Genomic DNA, 16,254 nt, shown 5'->3' on the forward strand with positions numbered 1-16,254 from the left:
CAGACCTGTGTTTTCTTGGCATTTCCTTTCCTCAAAGTATCACTTACCACAGGGTAAATTGCTGAAAATGGGAATGTCACTATTAGTACACACATTAGTCTGTGATTAGTGTCGTCAGTGACTCGTGTATAAGTCGACCCCTATACTTTTATGAAGCGAATCAGACCTAAATTTCTAGACTTATACTTGAGTATATACTACAAAAATCACAATTGGCAGTAAATTCTAATTAAAAGTAAATTTTTATTAACATTAAATTATAAAGTGGCTTGCTTAGCAATTACAGCTTTTTTCCTTCATTGTATCACAATTTTAATCTGGGTCAAAATTGCCCAGTCAGAATAATTTTTTTTCGATCCCATAGCGGCCAAAGACGCAGCAACTCGCTGATGTAATGTTACCTCGTCCACATGTGGCGAAAACCCTGCTGACGCAATATATATAGCATCAACCTTTAAAGCGGACCCAAACCAAACATTTTTTAAATTCTAAATATTTAGTTGCACCTCTCTGACACATACAAAGATAAATAAACACTCCTTCAAGCCTATGAGCATTTCAGTGCATGCTTTTCACCCTTCTCTTTCCATAACTAGGGTTATACAGGGGGCAGCCATTAGCAATTCCTCCTTTGCCGGACACCATCTACTTCACCAGTTTGCCGCATTCTGTCCCGGCAATATGAAAGGAAGGGAGGGGTTCCACCAATAAATGTAAAATATTTTATATTTGTCATCATGCAGCTGAAAAAAAGGGCATTTATTTATTATTATTTATAAAATAGATTTTATTTCTGAAATCTTGTATTTTTCATTTGGGTCCACTTTAACCACATAGCTCATAGAAAGGGTCAATAGCATCCTAATAAATGCAGCTTGCACGCATTGTGTGGGCACAGGACGGCTGCAGGGGGCCGGCAGAAGCCCCAGGTAAGTTAAACTTACCTTTTTAAAAAAAAGCAAAACAAAAAACACTTTAGGTTCCCTTTAAGGGGGTGCCCTCATGCTGCACGAGTCCACGTCAGTGATATTGCTCATTGGATTGCTGCGTGTGTGTCCAGCATCATTTATAACAGTTGATTAGTGTGAAATGTGCTAGACAAGACATACTGGCAGTGTCGGTGTTTTGGGGCTGTACGTTGGTATCTGAGGCAGAGAGTCACTGAGGGATCACCATAATCATTGGCTGATAGATTACATCTAGGGATGGCCACTGAGATGCTAATCCGGCAAATTTGATTGGTCCATTTCCAATCTGCATAAAATTAGCATCATCTTGAAATCATTACCATCTCAAAGACCCACCCCTTAATGACAGAGGGATGTTCTAGCGGAAGTAGTTGGGGCAGTCGTGGGCGACCAGATTCCAGGCATTGTTGAAGGCTGTGACCACGGGTGGGAGGAGGGGACCAGCCTCTGCTCCGGCCATGTTCTCTGAAAGCTGCTCCATGCTGGACATCCCCAGGATCACGGCGTCTCCCCGACTCCCCTAACACAACAACAGACTGTTAGTAATGGTATAATGCAGAACTAAGGGTCACACTGTGTTCATTGCAACAGACAATATCATCAAATGCAGATGCAATGATATTCCTATGTGGCTATCACATTGATTGCAATGCGGTGTGGCGGGTTCAGTAGGGATAAAAAAGCGGAATGCAGTGTGTTTACAGGACAATGTGCGCGTTTATGCCTTACCGTATTGTCGCACTGCACCATTAATGCAAATTTTTGGATTGCAACGTGAAAATATGGTCCATTGTTAGGGCTGGTGCACACCAAGAGCGGCTCAGAGCATTTTATAAAACGCTTGCAAGCTGAAAAGCGCTTGGCTAATGTATTGCAATGGGCTGGTACACACCAGAGCAGTTTGTTTTTTTCCCTAAACGCAAACTCGGGGACTGCAGCATTTTGTAGATTTCTGAGGCGTTTCTGCCTCAATGTTAAAGTATAGGAAAGTGGAAAACCGCTCTGAAAAATGCTAGATCAGAGCGGTATTCCAAGCATTTTTTGCTGCAGAAGCTGTTCAGTAACAGCTTTCCTGTAACCAAATATAAAATCTGCTACACAAAAACCCTCAAAAACGCTAGGCATGCTTAGAAAGTTTCTCTAAACATGCCTAGAATCGCTCTGAAAAAGAGCTTCAAAAACCGCTAGCATTTGCGGATCGGCTAGCGGTTTTTAGTGTGCACTGGACCTTAGACGTGGAGCAGAAATGCAGACATCAAATCAACAAACGTCGATTCCAGAAATACCTTTGATGACTATTGAATAAAGCTATTTTTTTTTAATGCTGTATTTTATGGCACACATTACCACAAGTACTACCGGTAGGAGCAATTTCTTTCTTCACACAGCTCTGTCTCTGTGTTGTAAAATCATCCTTCAGACACCTACAGTCTACAGATACAAAAAGTGTCAGCTCTGCAGGACAGACAGTGTTTCTGCACAGGGGGGTTGCCATCAACTCCTCAGTGTATAGTCTAGTAATCACCTAGCTAAAAGAATCTTATTCTGGTTGTGGTAAAGCCGTGTACATGCGTTTGACGCGAGTCGACCAATAACGGCACAGAGAAGCCAGAGTAGAAGTATTTGTAAGCTGTGTGAGGAGTGAAGGATGATTTTAAAGCAGACAGAATTGTGGGAATAAAAAAGTGCCCAGAGCACTAGTGGTAATGTGAACCCTAATACAGAATATTAAAATAAAAAGTTGTTTTTATCGATAGTTGTCCTTGAAGTTTCTTCGTCGAGAAACGTATACAGAACTGGATGAGAACCGTACCTGTAATTCTGTAGAATGCATGAAGAAGAAAGTTAACATTTCGAAACCTTGCAGTAAACCGTGTACAGTTAGTCATCAAAGGTATTACGGGAATCATCGTTTGTTGGATTGAGGTCTGCATTATTGCATTGCAACGTAATCTGCATAGTGTGAAAGGAGACTAAAGTCTGTCAATAGCGCTGTAATAGATGATGTAGCCATGCTAGCGCACTTGTAGTATAGACAAAAACTTTGTGCACGCGATCAAACGCACAACAGAAATCTTATTGGAGGGACCCACCTGCAGCTGGGAGTGGTGGTACATCCAGCGCAGTGCGGCGGAGGTCAGGCTAGGCCGTACATCATCGCTGTACATCTCCTCCAGGGACCGCCGTACCAAGTCTATGGCCTCGAAGTGATACTTCTTCCAATATCTGTTCCACAAGACAAAAGACACAGCAATGCTGCCTCCGTTAGTGTTTGGTGAGATCACAGCTTCATATCCCTGCCTATACCCTGCAGGAAATCCCTATATACTACCGTATAGGTCCTCCTGACCCTGTCCGCTTGTTCAGTGCTGAACAGCGGCAGTCGGGAGTTTTCTGGCTTTCACAAATGGATATGTTGAAATCAAACACCAACACTACCCAGGGCTGCCTGATGTTCCTGGGTAGCGCACATGGATATGCACTGCTGAAAGCAGCACAGTGTCAGTGTGCCCACTCCGTCCATACACCCACTTGTCCGCAGTCGCCCGAACACAAACGAGGAACAACGGGACGGCCTAAAATCCTTAAAGGGGCACTATGGTCAATCAGGGTTATATCAGTACTAGATAAAATTAAGCAATATATGTGAGAGAAGTAGCTATGGAAAGTAATGGATTTGAAAAAAAACTGAGCTGAACTTCACTTACATAATACAGTGTTCCAACAATGGTAAAAGACAACGATTATCGTCTATGTAGATTGATCCATCATGGCGATTGGTTCAGAAAATAATCTGTGTTCGTTTGTTTTGAAAGATACACAATCTTTCCAAGGAGGCCCATTTTTAAACTAGTATGCTGTGTTGCCACGTGTTATGCTTCCCCGCTGCATGGGCCATGCAAGTCTATAGAGACTTGCACACTGCACACGATGGAACGCTGTGCGCCGGAAGTATCCAAATTGCTGCATTCCCAATGCAAAATCTATCCATTGGCCTCTGGGGAAGCTTTTTTCAAAGTGAAACAGCTGTCAGGCCTCCCTCACCCCCACTGTAGAGCCTGATGTGTCCTAACACCATGGATTAAAAGCATTTCATTTTGCAACCCCAGTGCCTTGCTATTCTTCTTCTACAATACCCAATGCAAAATCTGCAACGCATTACCACATGATCCATGCCTACCGCACAGATTATGCAGCAAGGCAAGTCAATGGGCGCTGCAGGAAGTGTGAATGACGGGAGCGCGGTGCGACGGGGCGTGCATGTGCAGACTGACGGGAATCCCAGTGACTTACTTCCTGCCCTGGGGTAGCACTCCTATTCACATATAAGCACAGCTGTATTGCGCCTGCATGAAAATGCAGGAAGCAGGAGCCGCACTCGCACAGGTCAGAGTTCTCCCCAAAAATTATTTCCAGCCGGGTGACGTGAAAAAGTACCCGGGTGGAGCGAGATGAGAGAATGCAGGGCCGTCTGTGAGCAACTATGCCTACAGCAGAGGAGGAGGTGAGCTGATAACAGCCGGGTGCTCACCAAAACTAGCAGGGTGGAGCACCTGGCTAAAAGAGCCTGGGGAGAACACCGCAGGTGCAGCACAACCACGCTCATACTTAAAGACGGACGCTGCCCAGATCTTCTGGAGAGTCCCAGGAAGCGGCGACAGGAGCGAGGAGGACTCGGGAAGCCTCTATACTAGGATCCAGAGGCCTGCCTCTTCTTAGGCATTTCCCTTTTGACTGAAGCTTCAGCTTGCGTTCACTTTAAGTGCAGGGAATTTTGCGTGACCTGCAGCTTCGTCAGGAACACAGAGTCACCCTCCTGCCTTTAGGCTGCTTTCACAGTGGGAGGATACAGGCGCAGGTTAGAGCAGCCTGTAACGCAGCCCAACTCACAGCAATGAAAAATCAATGGGCTGTTCACAGTGCCCATGTTGCGTTACACAGTAACGCTGCACGTTCGTTTGAACTGCAGCATGCTGTGCGTTCTAGCGGCTTAAGCCGCGTTAGACTGTTTGCACATGCTCAGTATGGGTGTTTCTTTTTTTATTTTGAAGGCGGAGAGGAGGCGGGGAGAGGCTGCTACATAGCCAGGCACATGGCTACTTTATAGTCACTGCACTTGCAGTGTTTACATCCAGGAGCGGCCGCTGATTGGCTGGCGGGACCACGTGATGCGGAGAGCTCCGCTCACGTGGTCTCCGCAGCGCATCCCACAGGCGCACCAAGAGCTGCTTCTAACGCGGCTCTTGGTAGCGTCCTGCTCCAACACCACCAGGCATTGCGTTAGGGGCACGTTATGCGACCATAACGTCCCCTAAACGCAACGTCCTGGTGGGAAAGAAGCCTTAACGTGGACCTGAACTCTTGCACAGGACAGAAGGAAAACAGAGAAAAATGCACCCTGTATGTATTTAGAGAGTTTACCCTGTCTAATTCCCCATCTGTGGCTAATCACAAGCTGTAATTCGATCTCTCAGCTGTGCCAGCTCTGGAATCTCGACAGTCCTTGGCATAGCAGCTGATATCTAAACACAGGATGTTAACCCTTTGTTTGGTTCCATGAAAGCAGGAAGTAGACACACTGCACATTTATTGCAGGAGTTATGTTAGCTGTAACAAAGAACTGTTCTTCTTTAAAGGTTATTATGCTGTTGCTTATATTTTAGAGCAGCAAGGAATTTCTGCGTTCAGGTCTGCTTTAAAGTGAACCTTCCTGTGCCCGGGGGGGGGGGGGGGGTCACTGAATGGTCCTCTGGTTCCCCACAGCTCCGTAGTTTAGATTTGATGCATGGCCAGGGTCCACGCGCCACCTGATCACGCTCCTGTGCATGGGAGCACTCTGCGCATACGCAGTGCGAAAAAGGTCTACTGCGCAAGCACAGAGTGATCGAGGATGCACATGGCCAGAGTAGCACATGCACAGTGGCCCGTTGACTTGCCAGTCGGCTGGCCAGAAGAGGGTCGCTGTGGGAGACTGGAGAAACACTTCGTGACAGCGCGAGCACAGGGCAGCTGCAGGGCGCTGGTTCCTCTTTTTTTTTTGTTTCAGTTCAGGGCCACTTTAACTGGGACAAGATCCTCTATGACGGGACTATTACTGCTGCTTTGCTGCTTGCTGGGGTAACTCTGAGGTTGAGGATTGGCTCAGACAGAGGAGAACTGTTAGCATTGTTCCTGGCTATAAAACAAAGTTCTAAGCTGTTGTGCAAGGGGAGAGTCCAGAGAGGAGATGCGGATCACCTGTTCCTGTAGGCTTCAGCCCAGCTGTTCCCAAAGAATCTGCTCGGTGCCTGATCCTTCTCCTTGTCCTCATAATGGTATTTCCCTGTCAGAAGACCCCCTGGAAACAAGCAGAAAGACTGTTCATAAATTCAATGCAGACCCAAAGCCTGCTTGCAAGGGACCGCTTGCCTCTCCCTCCCCTCTCCATAGGGCAGTGCATGCAGTCTCCTGGCTCTCCTCTCCTCTCCATAGGACAGTACATGCAGCATCCTGCCTCTCCTCCCCTTTCCATAGGACAGTACATGCAGCCTCCTGCCTCCCCTCTCCATAGGATAGTACATGCTCCCTGCCTTTCCTCCCCTCTCCTCTCCATAGGGCAGTACATGCAGCATCTCCTCCCCTCTCCATAGCACCGTACATGCAGCCTCCGGCCTCTCCTCCCCTCTCCCTAGAGCATTACATGCAGCCTCTCCTCCCCTCTCCATAGCGCAGTACATGCAGCCTCTCCTTCCCTCTACATAGGACAGTACATGCTCCCTGCCTCTCCTCCCCATCGCACAGTACATGCAGCCTCCTGCCTCTCCTCCTCTCTCCATAGGACAGTACATGCAGCCTCCTACCTCTCCTCCTCTCTCCATAGGAAAGTACATGCAGCATCCTGCCTCTCCTCCCCTCTCCATAGGACAGTACATGCAGCCTCCTGCCTCTCCTCCTCTCTACATAGGACAGTACATGCAGCCTCCTGCATCCCCCCCCCCTCTCCATAGGACAGTACATGCAGCCTCCTACCTCTCCTGCTCTCTCCATAGGACAGTACATGCAGCCTCCGGCCTCTCCTCCCCTCTCCATAGGACAGTACATGCAGCCTTCTGCCTCTCCTCCCCTTTCCATAGGACAGTACATGCAGCCTCCTGCCTCCCCTCTCCATAGGATAGTACATGCTCCCTGCCTTTCCTCCCCTCTCCTCTCCATAGGGCAGTACATGCAGCATCTCCTCCCCTCTCCATAGCACCGTACATGCAGCCTCCGGCCTCTCCTCCCCTCTCCCTAGCGCATTACATGCAGCCTCTCCTCCCCTCTCCATAGCGCAGTACATGCAGCCTCTCCTCCCCTCTCCATAGGACAGTACATGCTCCCTGCCTCTCCTCCCCATCGCACAGTACATGCAGCCTCCTGCCTCTCCTCCTCTCTCCATAGGACAGTACATGCAGCCTCCTACCTCTCCTCCTCTCTCCATAGGACAGTACATGCAGCATCCTGCCTCTCCTCCCCTCTCCATAGTTCAGTACATGCAGCCTCCTGCCTCCCCTCTCCATAGGATAGTACATGCTCCCTGCCTCTCCTCCCCTCCCCTCTCCATAGGGCAGTACATGCAGCATCTCCTCCCCTCTCCATAGCACTGTACATGCAGCCTCCGGCCTCTCCTCCCCTCTCCCTAGCGCATTACATGCAGCCTCTCCTCCCCTCTCCATAGCGCAGTACATGCAGCCTCTCCTCCCCTCTCCATAGGACAGTACATGCTCCCTGCCTCTCCTCCCCATCGCACAGTACATGCAGCCTCCTGCCTCTCCTCCTCTCTCCATAGGACAGTACATGCAGCCTCCTACCTCTTCTCCTCTCTCCATAGGAAAGTACATGCAGCATCCTGCCTCTCCTCCCCTCTCCATAGGACAGTACATGCAGCCTCCTGCCTCCCCTCTCCATAGGATAGTACATGCTCCCTGCCTCTCCTCCCCTCTCCTCTCCTCTCCATAGGGCAGTACATGCAGCATCTCCTCCCCTCTCCATAGCACCGTACACGCAGCCTCCGGCCTCTCCTCCCCTCTCCCTAGCGCGTTACATGCAGCCTCTCCTCCCCTCTCCATAGCGCAGTACATGCAGCCTCTCCTTCCCTCTACATAGGCCAGTACATGCTCCCTGCCTCTCCTCCCCATCGCACAGTACATGCAGCCTCCTGCCTCTCCTCCTCTCTCCATAGGACAGTACATGCAGCCTCCTACCTCTTCTCCTCTCTCCATAGGAAAGTACATGCAGCATCCTGCCTCTCCTCCCCTCTCCATAGGACAGTACATGCAGCCTCCTGCCTCTCCTCCTCTCTTCATAGGACAGTACATGCAGCCTCCTACCTCTCCTCTTCTCTCCATAGGACAGTACATGCAGCATCCCGTGACAATTAAAAATGGCGCACAGCGCCAGGGGAATGAAAAGGGCGCCTCATACACTTACATTATATAACGCTATTTAGCGTTATAAGTGTTAAAAAATGGCGCAGGCAGTGGACCTTACATTTATAACGCTAAATAGCGTTATAAGTGTTCACAATTGCAGAGGGAGGAGAGAGGCAGCGGGGCTCGGGGCTGAGAGAGGCAGCGGGGCTCGGGGCTGAGAGAGGCAGCGGGGCTCGGGGCTGAGAGAGGCAGCGGGGGTCTGGGCAGAGAGAGGCAGCGGGGGTCTGGGCTGAGAGAGGCAGCGGGGGTCTGGGCTGAGAGAGGCAGCGGGGGTCTGGGCTGAGAGAGGCAGCGGGGGTCTGGGCAGAGAGAGGCAGCGGGGGTCGGCTTAGGTCGCGGCAGAGAGAGGCAGCTGGGCACTGGAGGGCAGAGGCATCAGGGGTGGATGTGTGCACTGCAGAGACATACATTACCTTGTCCTGGGCAGCCGATCGCTCCTTCCCTCCGCTCCTGCACTTCTTCCGTTTGTTTGCTGTAGTCCTGCAGCCGGCCAATCACCATGCGGAGACTGAAGCTATATGGTGATTGGCCGGCTGCAGGACTACAGCAAACAAATGGAAGAAGTGCAGGAGCGGAGGGAAGGAGCGATCGGCTGCCCAGGACAAGGTAATGTATGTCTCTGCAGTGCACACATCCACCCCTGATGCCTCTGCCCTCCAGTGCCCAGCTGCCTCTCTCTGCCGCGACCTAAGCCGACCCCCGCTGCCTCTCTCAGCCCAGACCCCCGCTGCCTCTCTCAGCCCCGACCCCGCTGCCTCTCTCTTAGCCCAGACCCCCGCTGCCTCTCTCAGCCCAGACCCCCGCTGCCTCTCTCTGCCCAGACCCCCGCTGCCTCTCTCTGCCCAGACCCCCGCTGCCTCTCTCAGCCCCGACCCCGCTGCCTCTCTCTTAGCCCAGACCCCCGCTGCCTCTCTCTTAGCCCAGACCCCCGCTGCCTCTCTCTTAGCCCTGACCCCCCCTGCCTCTCTCAGCCCCGACCCCGCTGCCTCTCTCTGCCCAGACCCTGCTGCCTCTCTCTGCCCAGACCCTCGCTGCCTCTCTCTCTCTGCCCTGACCCTCGCTGCCTCTCTCTCTCTGCCCTGACCCTCGCTGCCTCTCTCTCTCTCTGCCCTGACCCCCGCTGCCTCTCTCTGCCCCAACCCCGCTGCCTCTCTCTCTCTGCCCTGACCCCCGCTGCCTCTCTCTGCCCAGACCCCCGCTGCCTCTCTCTGCCCCGACCCCCGCTGCCTATACTAGCAGCCCTTGTGTGATTTTTCATGGCGCACCGCTCTGCAATAAATGTATCATAAACCGCTATTTACCGTTTTAATGTATTTACATTAAAACGGTTAATATCGTTTTATGATACATTTATCGGCAGAACGGTGCGTCATTTTTCTCCCTGCGCCATTTTCAGATGGACCCGCAGCATCCTGCCTCTCCAGTGGTGATACGCCACCAGTGGGTTCCCACAGTGGTGGTCTCATCCTTTTTTCCACTAAGAGGGCGACCGTTCATCTGGTCCTGGCCAGGACCACCCCGAGTGGAGTCGGGTTTATTGTCTCCACCTGCTTCCTGTGGTTGGTTGCCCCCAGCAACCCTCCTTTGTGAGTAGTGCCTTTATTCCTCTCATTATATTGGTGTTATAAACATATTGCACTACTGGGCTCCCGTTTTGTCTCCTGTGTCTTTTCCCATAGGGTGCTGCATCACCCCTACCACTTTTGACTCCATTGCACAGTACATGCAGCCTCCGGTCTCTCCTCTCCTCCCCTCTCCATAGCTTAGTACATGCAGCCTCCTGCCTCCCCTCCCCTCTCCATAGGACAGTACATGCAGACTACTGCCTCTCCTCCCCTCTCCATGGGACAGTACATGCAGCCTCCTGCATCTCCTCCCCTCTCCATAGGACAGTACATGCAGCCTCCTGCATCTCCTCCCCTCTCCATGGGATAGTACATGCAGCCTCCTGCCTCCCCTCTCCATAGCTTAGTACATGCAGCCTCCTGCCTCTCCTCCCCTCTCCATAGGACAGTACATGCAGCCCCCTGCCTCTCCTCCCCTCTCCATGGGACAGTACATGCAGCCTCCTGCATCTCCTCCCCTCTCCATAGGACAGTACATGCAGCCTGCTGCTTCTCCTCCCCTCTCCACAGAACAGTACATGCAGCCTCCTGCCTCCTCTCCCCTCTCCATAGGGCAACACATGCAGCCTCCTGCCTCTCCTTCCCTTTCCATACGACAACACATGCAGCCTCCTGCCACCCCTCTCTTCTCCTCCCCTCTCCATAGCACAGTACGTGCAGCCCCCTGCCTCTCCTCCCCTCTCCATAGGACAGTACATGCAGCCTCCTGCATCTCCTCCCCTCTCCATAGGACAGTACATGCAGCCTCCTGCATCTCCTCCCCTCTCCGTAGGATAGTACATGCAGCCTCCTGCCTCACCCTCCCTTCTCCATAGGATAGTACATGCAGCCTCCTGCCTCACCCTCCCTTCTCCATAGGGCAGTACATGCAGCCTCCTGCCTCTCCTCCCCTCTCCATAGAACAACACATGCTGCCTCCTGCCTCTCCTCCCCTCTCCATAGTACAGTACATGCAGCCTCCTGCATCTCCTCCCCTCTCCATAGGACAGTACATGCAGCCTCTCCTCTCCTTACCACAGCACAGTACATGCAGCTTGACTGAGACCAGCATACATGAACTGTCACTGCCTGCCAGCATTCTGCAGGATGACACAATCACTGAGATACACTTCCCTCTGATAATAGTCTATCATGTATAGAAGCCTCAGCAGTGTTGGTGTCTCTGGACAATACACGGTTCTCCAGTGATCCGCTCACCTGCCAGCGGGTTGTATGCGTAGAAGCGGATCCCGAGCTGTCGCAGGCAGGGGAGCAGCTCTGTCTCTACCTGTCGCGTGGTGGCGTTGTACATGCCCTGGGAACACAACAATTACCATTAGTGACACACAAAGGCCACCACCAAGGATCACATGACGTGTCACCTGACAGGAAGCATCAGAGACCTGGCTGGTCAGACAAAGATATCAGGATTTTCTGATACTGTTTGAGGAACTGAAGTGGCCATACATCAAATGAGGAAGGGGGGGGGGGGGGGGGAGGTACTTAAAGGAGAACTGTAGAGAGAGGTGTATGGAGGCTGCCATATTTATTTCCATTTAAGCAATACCAGTTGCCTGTCTATCCTGCTGATCCTCTGCCTCTAATACCTTCAGCCATAGCCCCTGAACAAGCATGCAGCAGATCAGGTTTTTCTGACAATTTTGACAGGTATGACAAGATTAGCTGCATGCTTGTTTCTGGTGTGATTCAGCCACTACTTCAGCCAAATAGATCAGCAGGTCAGCCAGGCAACTGGTATTGCTTAAAAGGAAATAAATATGGCAGCCTCCATATACCTCTCACTACAGATCTCCTTTAATGGGCAGCATGGAGGAGGGATACTTGGTACTCAGTGGGCAGAATGGAAGGGGGTACCTGGTACACAGTGGGCAGCACAGCACACAAGTTAGCATGGGGGGTACCTGGTACACAGTGGGCAGCACACAGGTTAGCATGGGGGGTACCTGGTATACAGTGGGCAGCACACTGGTTAGCATGGGGGGGTGGGGTACCTGGTACACAGTAGGCTGCACACAGGTTATCATGGGGGGGGGGGGGGGTACCTGGTACACAGTGGGCAGCACACAGGTTAGCATGGGGGGGTACCTGGTACATAGTGGACTGCATACAGGTTAGCATGGGGGGGTACCTGGTATAGTGGGCAGCACACAGGCTAGCATGGGGGTACCTGGTACACAGTGGGCAGCACACAGGTTAGCATGGGGGGTACCTGGTATACAGTGGGCAGCACACTGGTTAGCATGGGGGGGTAGGGTACCTGGTACACAGTGGGCAGCACACAGGTTAGCATGGGGGGGGGGGTACCTGGTACACAGTGGGCAGCACACAGGTTAGCATGGGGGGTACCTGGTACACAGTAGGCTGCACACAGGTTAGCATGGGGGGGTACCTGGTACATAGTGGACAGCATACAGGTTAGCATGGGGGGTACCTGGTGTAGTGGGCAGCACACAGGCTAGCATGGGGGTACCTGGTACACAGTAGGCTGCACACAGGTTAGCATGGGGGGGTACCTGGTACATAGTGGACAGCATACAGGTTAGCATGGGGGGGTACCTGGTATAGTGGGCAGCACACAGGCTAGCATGAGGGTACCTGGTACACAGTGGGCAGCACACAGGTTAGCATGCAGGGGTACCTGGTAGACAGTGGGCAACACCCAGTTATTCTGTTTGCAGATGCAGTAGACCTCCATCACCTCCCAGGAAGCGAAGTTAGAGAGACCCAACTCTTTGAACTTGCCCTGGAAGACAAAACAGCTGGTTAGTAGAAAGTCAAACATTAGCAGGTTTACTCCCTAAAGGATACCAGGGATGAAACTATTAGGGGAAATGGGGTGGAGCAGGCATGTAGGGGGACCTGTCCTGATGGCCACCGCACCCCTTTCTCCTCTGCACCCCTCCTTACCTATATCACGATTACAACATGCACAGAGCGCTCCTGGCTGCGGTTGCGCACTGAGGGACGCGTGCAAGCCAGGCTTGCACCTGCGCAGTAAGACCAGACTCCGGCGACCGAAAGAGGCTGCCTTTAGGTAAGAAGAAGGGGGGGGGGGGGGAGAGGAGAACGGGGAGAGCGGTGGCCATCAGGACAGGTTCCCATACATGCCTGCACTCCCCGATTCTCCTAATAGTTTCGGCTCTGGTATCCTTAAAGGGAACCTGAAGTGAGTGTGATATGGAGGCTGTCATATTTATTTCCTTTTTAAACAATGCAGATTGCCTGGCTGTCCTGCTGATCCTCTGCCTCTAATACTTTTAGCCATAGATCCTGAACAAGCATGCAGATCAAGTGCTCTGACTGAAGTGTGACTCGATTTGCTGCATGCTTGTTTGCTGAAGGCAAAGAGATCAGCAGGACTGCCAGGCAACTGGTATTGTTTAAAATGAAATAAACCCTTAGGGCCTGTCTCCACTCATCAGTTTTTCTGTGCATTTTCTACACAGGAAAACTGAAACCAATGTTAATCAATGGGCTAGTTCAAACTTGAATGCATTTTTTATAAGCAGAAAAACAACCGACAGCAATGCAAAACTGTCAGGCAACTCATGAAAAAAACTGACGCACAGAAAAACCGACAAGTGAAGAAAGGCCCAAACAGAATCATTTATAAATGAACATTGTAAAAAAATAGGCACTTTTATTCATTACATTATTTTCACTACAGTTCCGAATCTGCCAGAAATCTATTAGCCCAACATGTCAATCAAATTTTGATAGATAATACGAAAAACAATCAGAATTATCGATCAGACAAGACGGAAACTTTCTGTTGATTGGCGGTGGGGCAGGTGGTCAGTCCATGGGTCATAGCACTGCACTGCATCCATCAGCGCAACACTACGGTTTGATTGATTTTCAATAGATTGCCTGCTAAAATTGAATAGCGGTGTGGAAAACAATTTAATCAAAATCTGATCATAGAGTGATCGATTGGTTTGCCACATCAGGGAAAAACCTTTGAGTGTATAAATAAAGGTATAAATAATGATGTTTTATAAAATAACATTGAAATAATACAACATTGATCATAATCAAGAACAACAACGTCAAATAAGACATTCCATCCTTCTCCCAACCCACCACCCTCCCACCTATTTATGGGCACAGATGACGGGACATGGAGATCACATAGGTGAGTAAGTGAAGATTGCCTGTGTACCCCAGAGTAAGGGCTGGTGCACACCGAGAGCGCTTCTGAGCTCTTTTAAAGTTGCCAGTGCTTTGAAAAGCGCTTGGCTAATGTATTTGAATGGGATGGAGCACACCAGAGCAATGTGATTTTTTCCCAAACGCAACCGCGGGTCCTGCAGCATTTTTGCTGATTTCTGAGACGATTCAGCCTCAATGTTAAAGAGACACTGAAGCGAAAAAAAAAATTATGATATTATGATTGGTATGTGTAGCACAGCTAAGAAATAAAACATTAAGATCAGATACATCAGTGTAATTGTTTCCAGTACAGGAAGAGTTAAGAAACTCCAGTTGCTATCTGTATGCAAAAAAGCCATTAATCTCTACGACTTTCAAAGTCGTGGAGAGGGCTGTCTTCTGACTTTTATTATCTCAACTGTAAGTGAACAGTTTTCTTTTTATCTGCCAGAGGAGAGGTCATTAGTTCACAGACTGCTCTGAAAGAATCATTTTGAATGCAGAGCGTCGTGTAATCTGCACATATTAGAGAATGATGCAATGTTAGAAAAAAACACTATATACCTGAAAATAAAAATATGAGAATATTTTCTTTGCTGCTAATCTTCTAGTAATTATTCATAGCACACAACCAATTCATTATATCATATATTTTTTTTTCGCTTCAGTGTCTCTTTAAGTATAGGAAAGTGGAAAATCCCTCTGAAAAGCATGTTTGTTACAGAAGCTGTTTGGTTACAGCTTTACTGTAACAAAAAAATAAAAAGTGGTACACCAAAAATCGCGAGGCGTGATTAGAAAAATCGCTCTGCACATGCCTTGAATTGCTCTGAAAATCACTTCTACAAGCGCTGAGTGTTTTTATGCTAGTGCTATTTGGAGTGCACTGGCACTAAGGCAGAATGAGAGGGCTGGAGGGATTGGGGGCTGGGGAGGTGTGGCAGTGAACAGGGTATCCTAAATGTGGAAATCTCACCTCCAGGTACAGCTGCTGTATTACATTTATGACTGCATGGCGGCAAAAAGCATGTTACCTGTGCAAAGAAAACAGACATTTCCCGCATTTAAAAGACAGTTTTCCCTTTGAAACTTTAAAATCGATTTTCTCAAAAACTATAAGCTCTTTTTGCTAAAAAAAAAATTTCCTCTTGTACCCACTCCCAAGGTGCACATACCCTGTAAATTTGGGGTATGTAGCATGTAAGGAGGCTTTACAAAGCACGAAAGTTCGGGTCCCCATTGACTTCCATTATGTTCGGAGTTCGGCTCGAACACCCGAACATCGCGGCCATGTTCGGCCTGTTCGTCCCTTTAAGGACCAGATCCTTTTTTTCCATTCAGACCACTGCACCGTTCACGGTTTATTGCTTGGTCATACAACCTACCACCTAAATGAATTTTACCTCCTTTTCTCGTCACGAATACAGCTTTCTTTTGGTGCTCTTTGATTGCTGCTGCGAGTTTTCGTTTTTATTATATTCATAAAAAAAGACATGAATTTTGTTAAAAAAATGACTTTTTTGACTTTCTGTGCTGACATTTTTCAAATAAAGTAAAATTTCCTATACATTTGAGCGCGAAAGTTATTCTGCTACATGTCTTTGATTAAAAAGAAAACATTCCGTGTATATTTATTGGATTGGGTAAAAGTTATAGCGTTTACAAACTATGGTGCCAAAAGTGAATTTTCCCATTTTGAAGCATTTCCGACTTTTCTGCCCACCTGTCATGTTTCATGAGGTGCTAAAATTCCAGGATAGTATAAATGCCCCCCAAATGACCCCATTTTGGAAAGAAGACATCCCAAAGTATTCACTGAGAGGCATAGTGAGTTCATAGAAGATTTTATTTTTTGTCACAAGTTAGCGGAAAACGACACTTGCAAAAAGTTTCCATTTCTTCTAACTTGCGACAAAAAAAAATGAAATCTGCCACGGACTCACTATGCTCCTCTCTGAATACCTTAAAGTGTCTACTTTCCAAAATGGGGTCATTTGTGGGGTGTGTTCATTGAATTGTCTATGTGGACTTATGTTATGATACTTTTATTGAAATCGGCCT

At 49.4% G+C, this 16,254-nt stretch overlaps 1 protein-coding gene across 1 annotated transcript in view; it reads right to left on the reverse strand.

Moving 5' to 3' along the window:
* Positions 1-223: 223 nt before the first annotated feature.
* Positions 224-16,254, reverse strand: part of LOC137521880 (aflatoxin B1 aldehyde reductase member 2-like) — a 54,422-nt gene continuing 38,391 nt past the window's right edge. The window contains exons 2-6 of the mRNA XM_068241740.1: positions 12,680-12,784; positions 11,239-11,335; positions 6,207-6,306; positions 3,062-3,194; positions 224-1,488 (exon numbers count right to left, since the gene is read on the reverse strand). Of these exons, the coding sequence (XP_068097841.1) occupies positions 1,327-1,488; positions 3,062-3,194; positions 6,207-6,306; positions 11,239-11,335; positions 12,680-12,784 (597 nt within the window). The 3' untranslated portion in view covers positions 224-1,326. The remainder of the gene's footprint in view (positions 1,489-3,061; positions 3,195-6,206; positions 6,307-11,238; positions 11,336-12,679; positions 12,785-16,254) is intronic.

This window comes from Hyperolius riggenbachi, chromosome 6 (assembly GCF_040937935.1).
Source record: "Hyperolius riggenbachi isolate aHypRig1 chromosome 6, aHypRig1.pri, whole genome shotgun sequence".
Lineage (NCBI taxonomy): Eukaryota > Metazoa > Chordata > Amphibia > Anura > Hyperoliidae > Hyperolius > Hyperolius riggenbachi.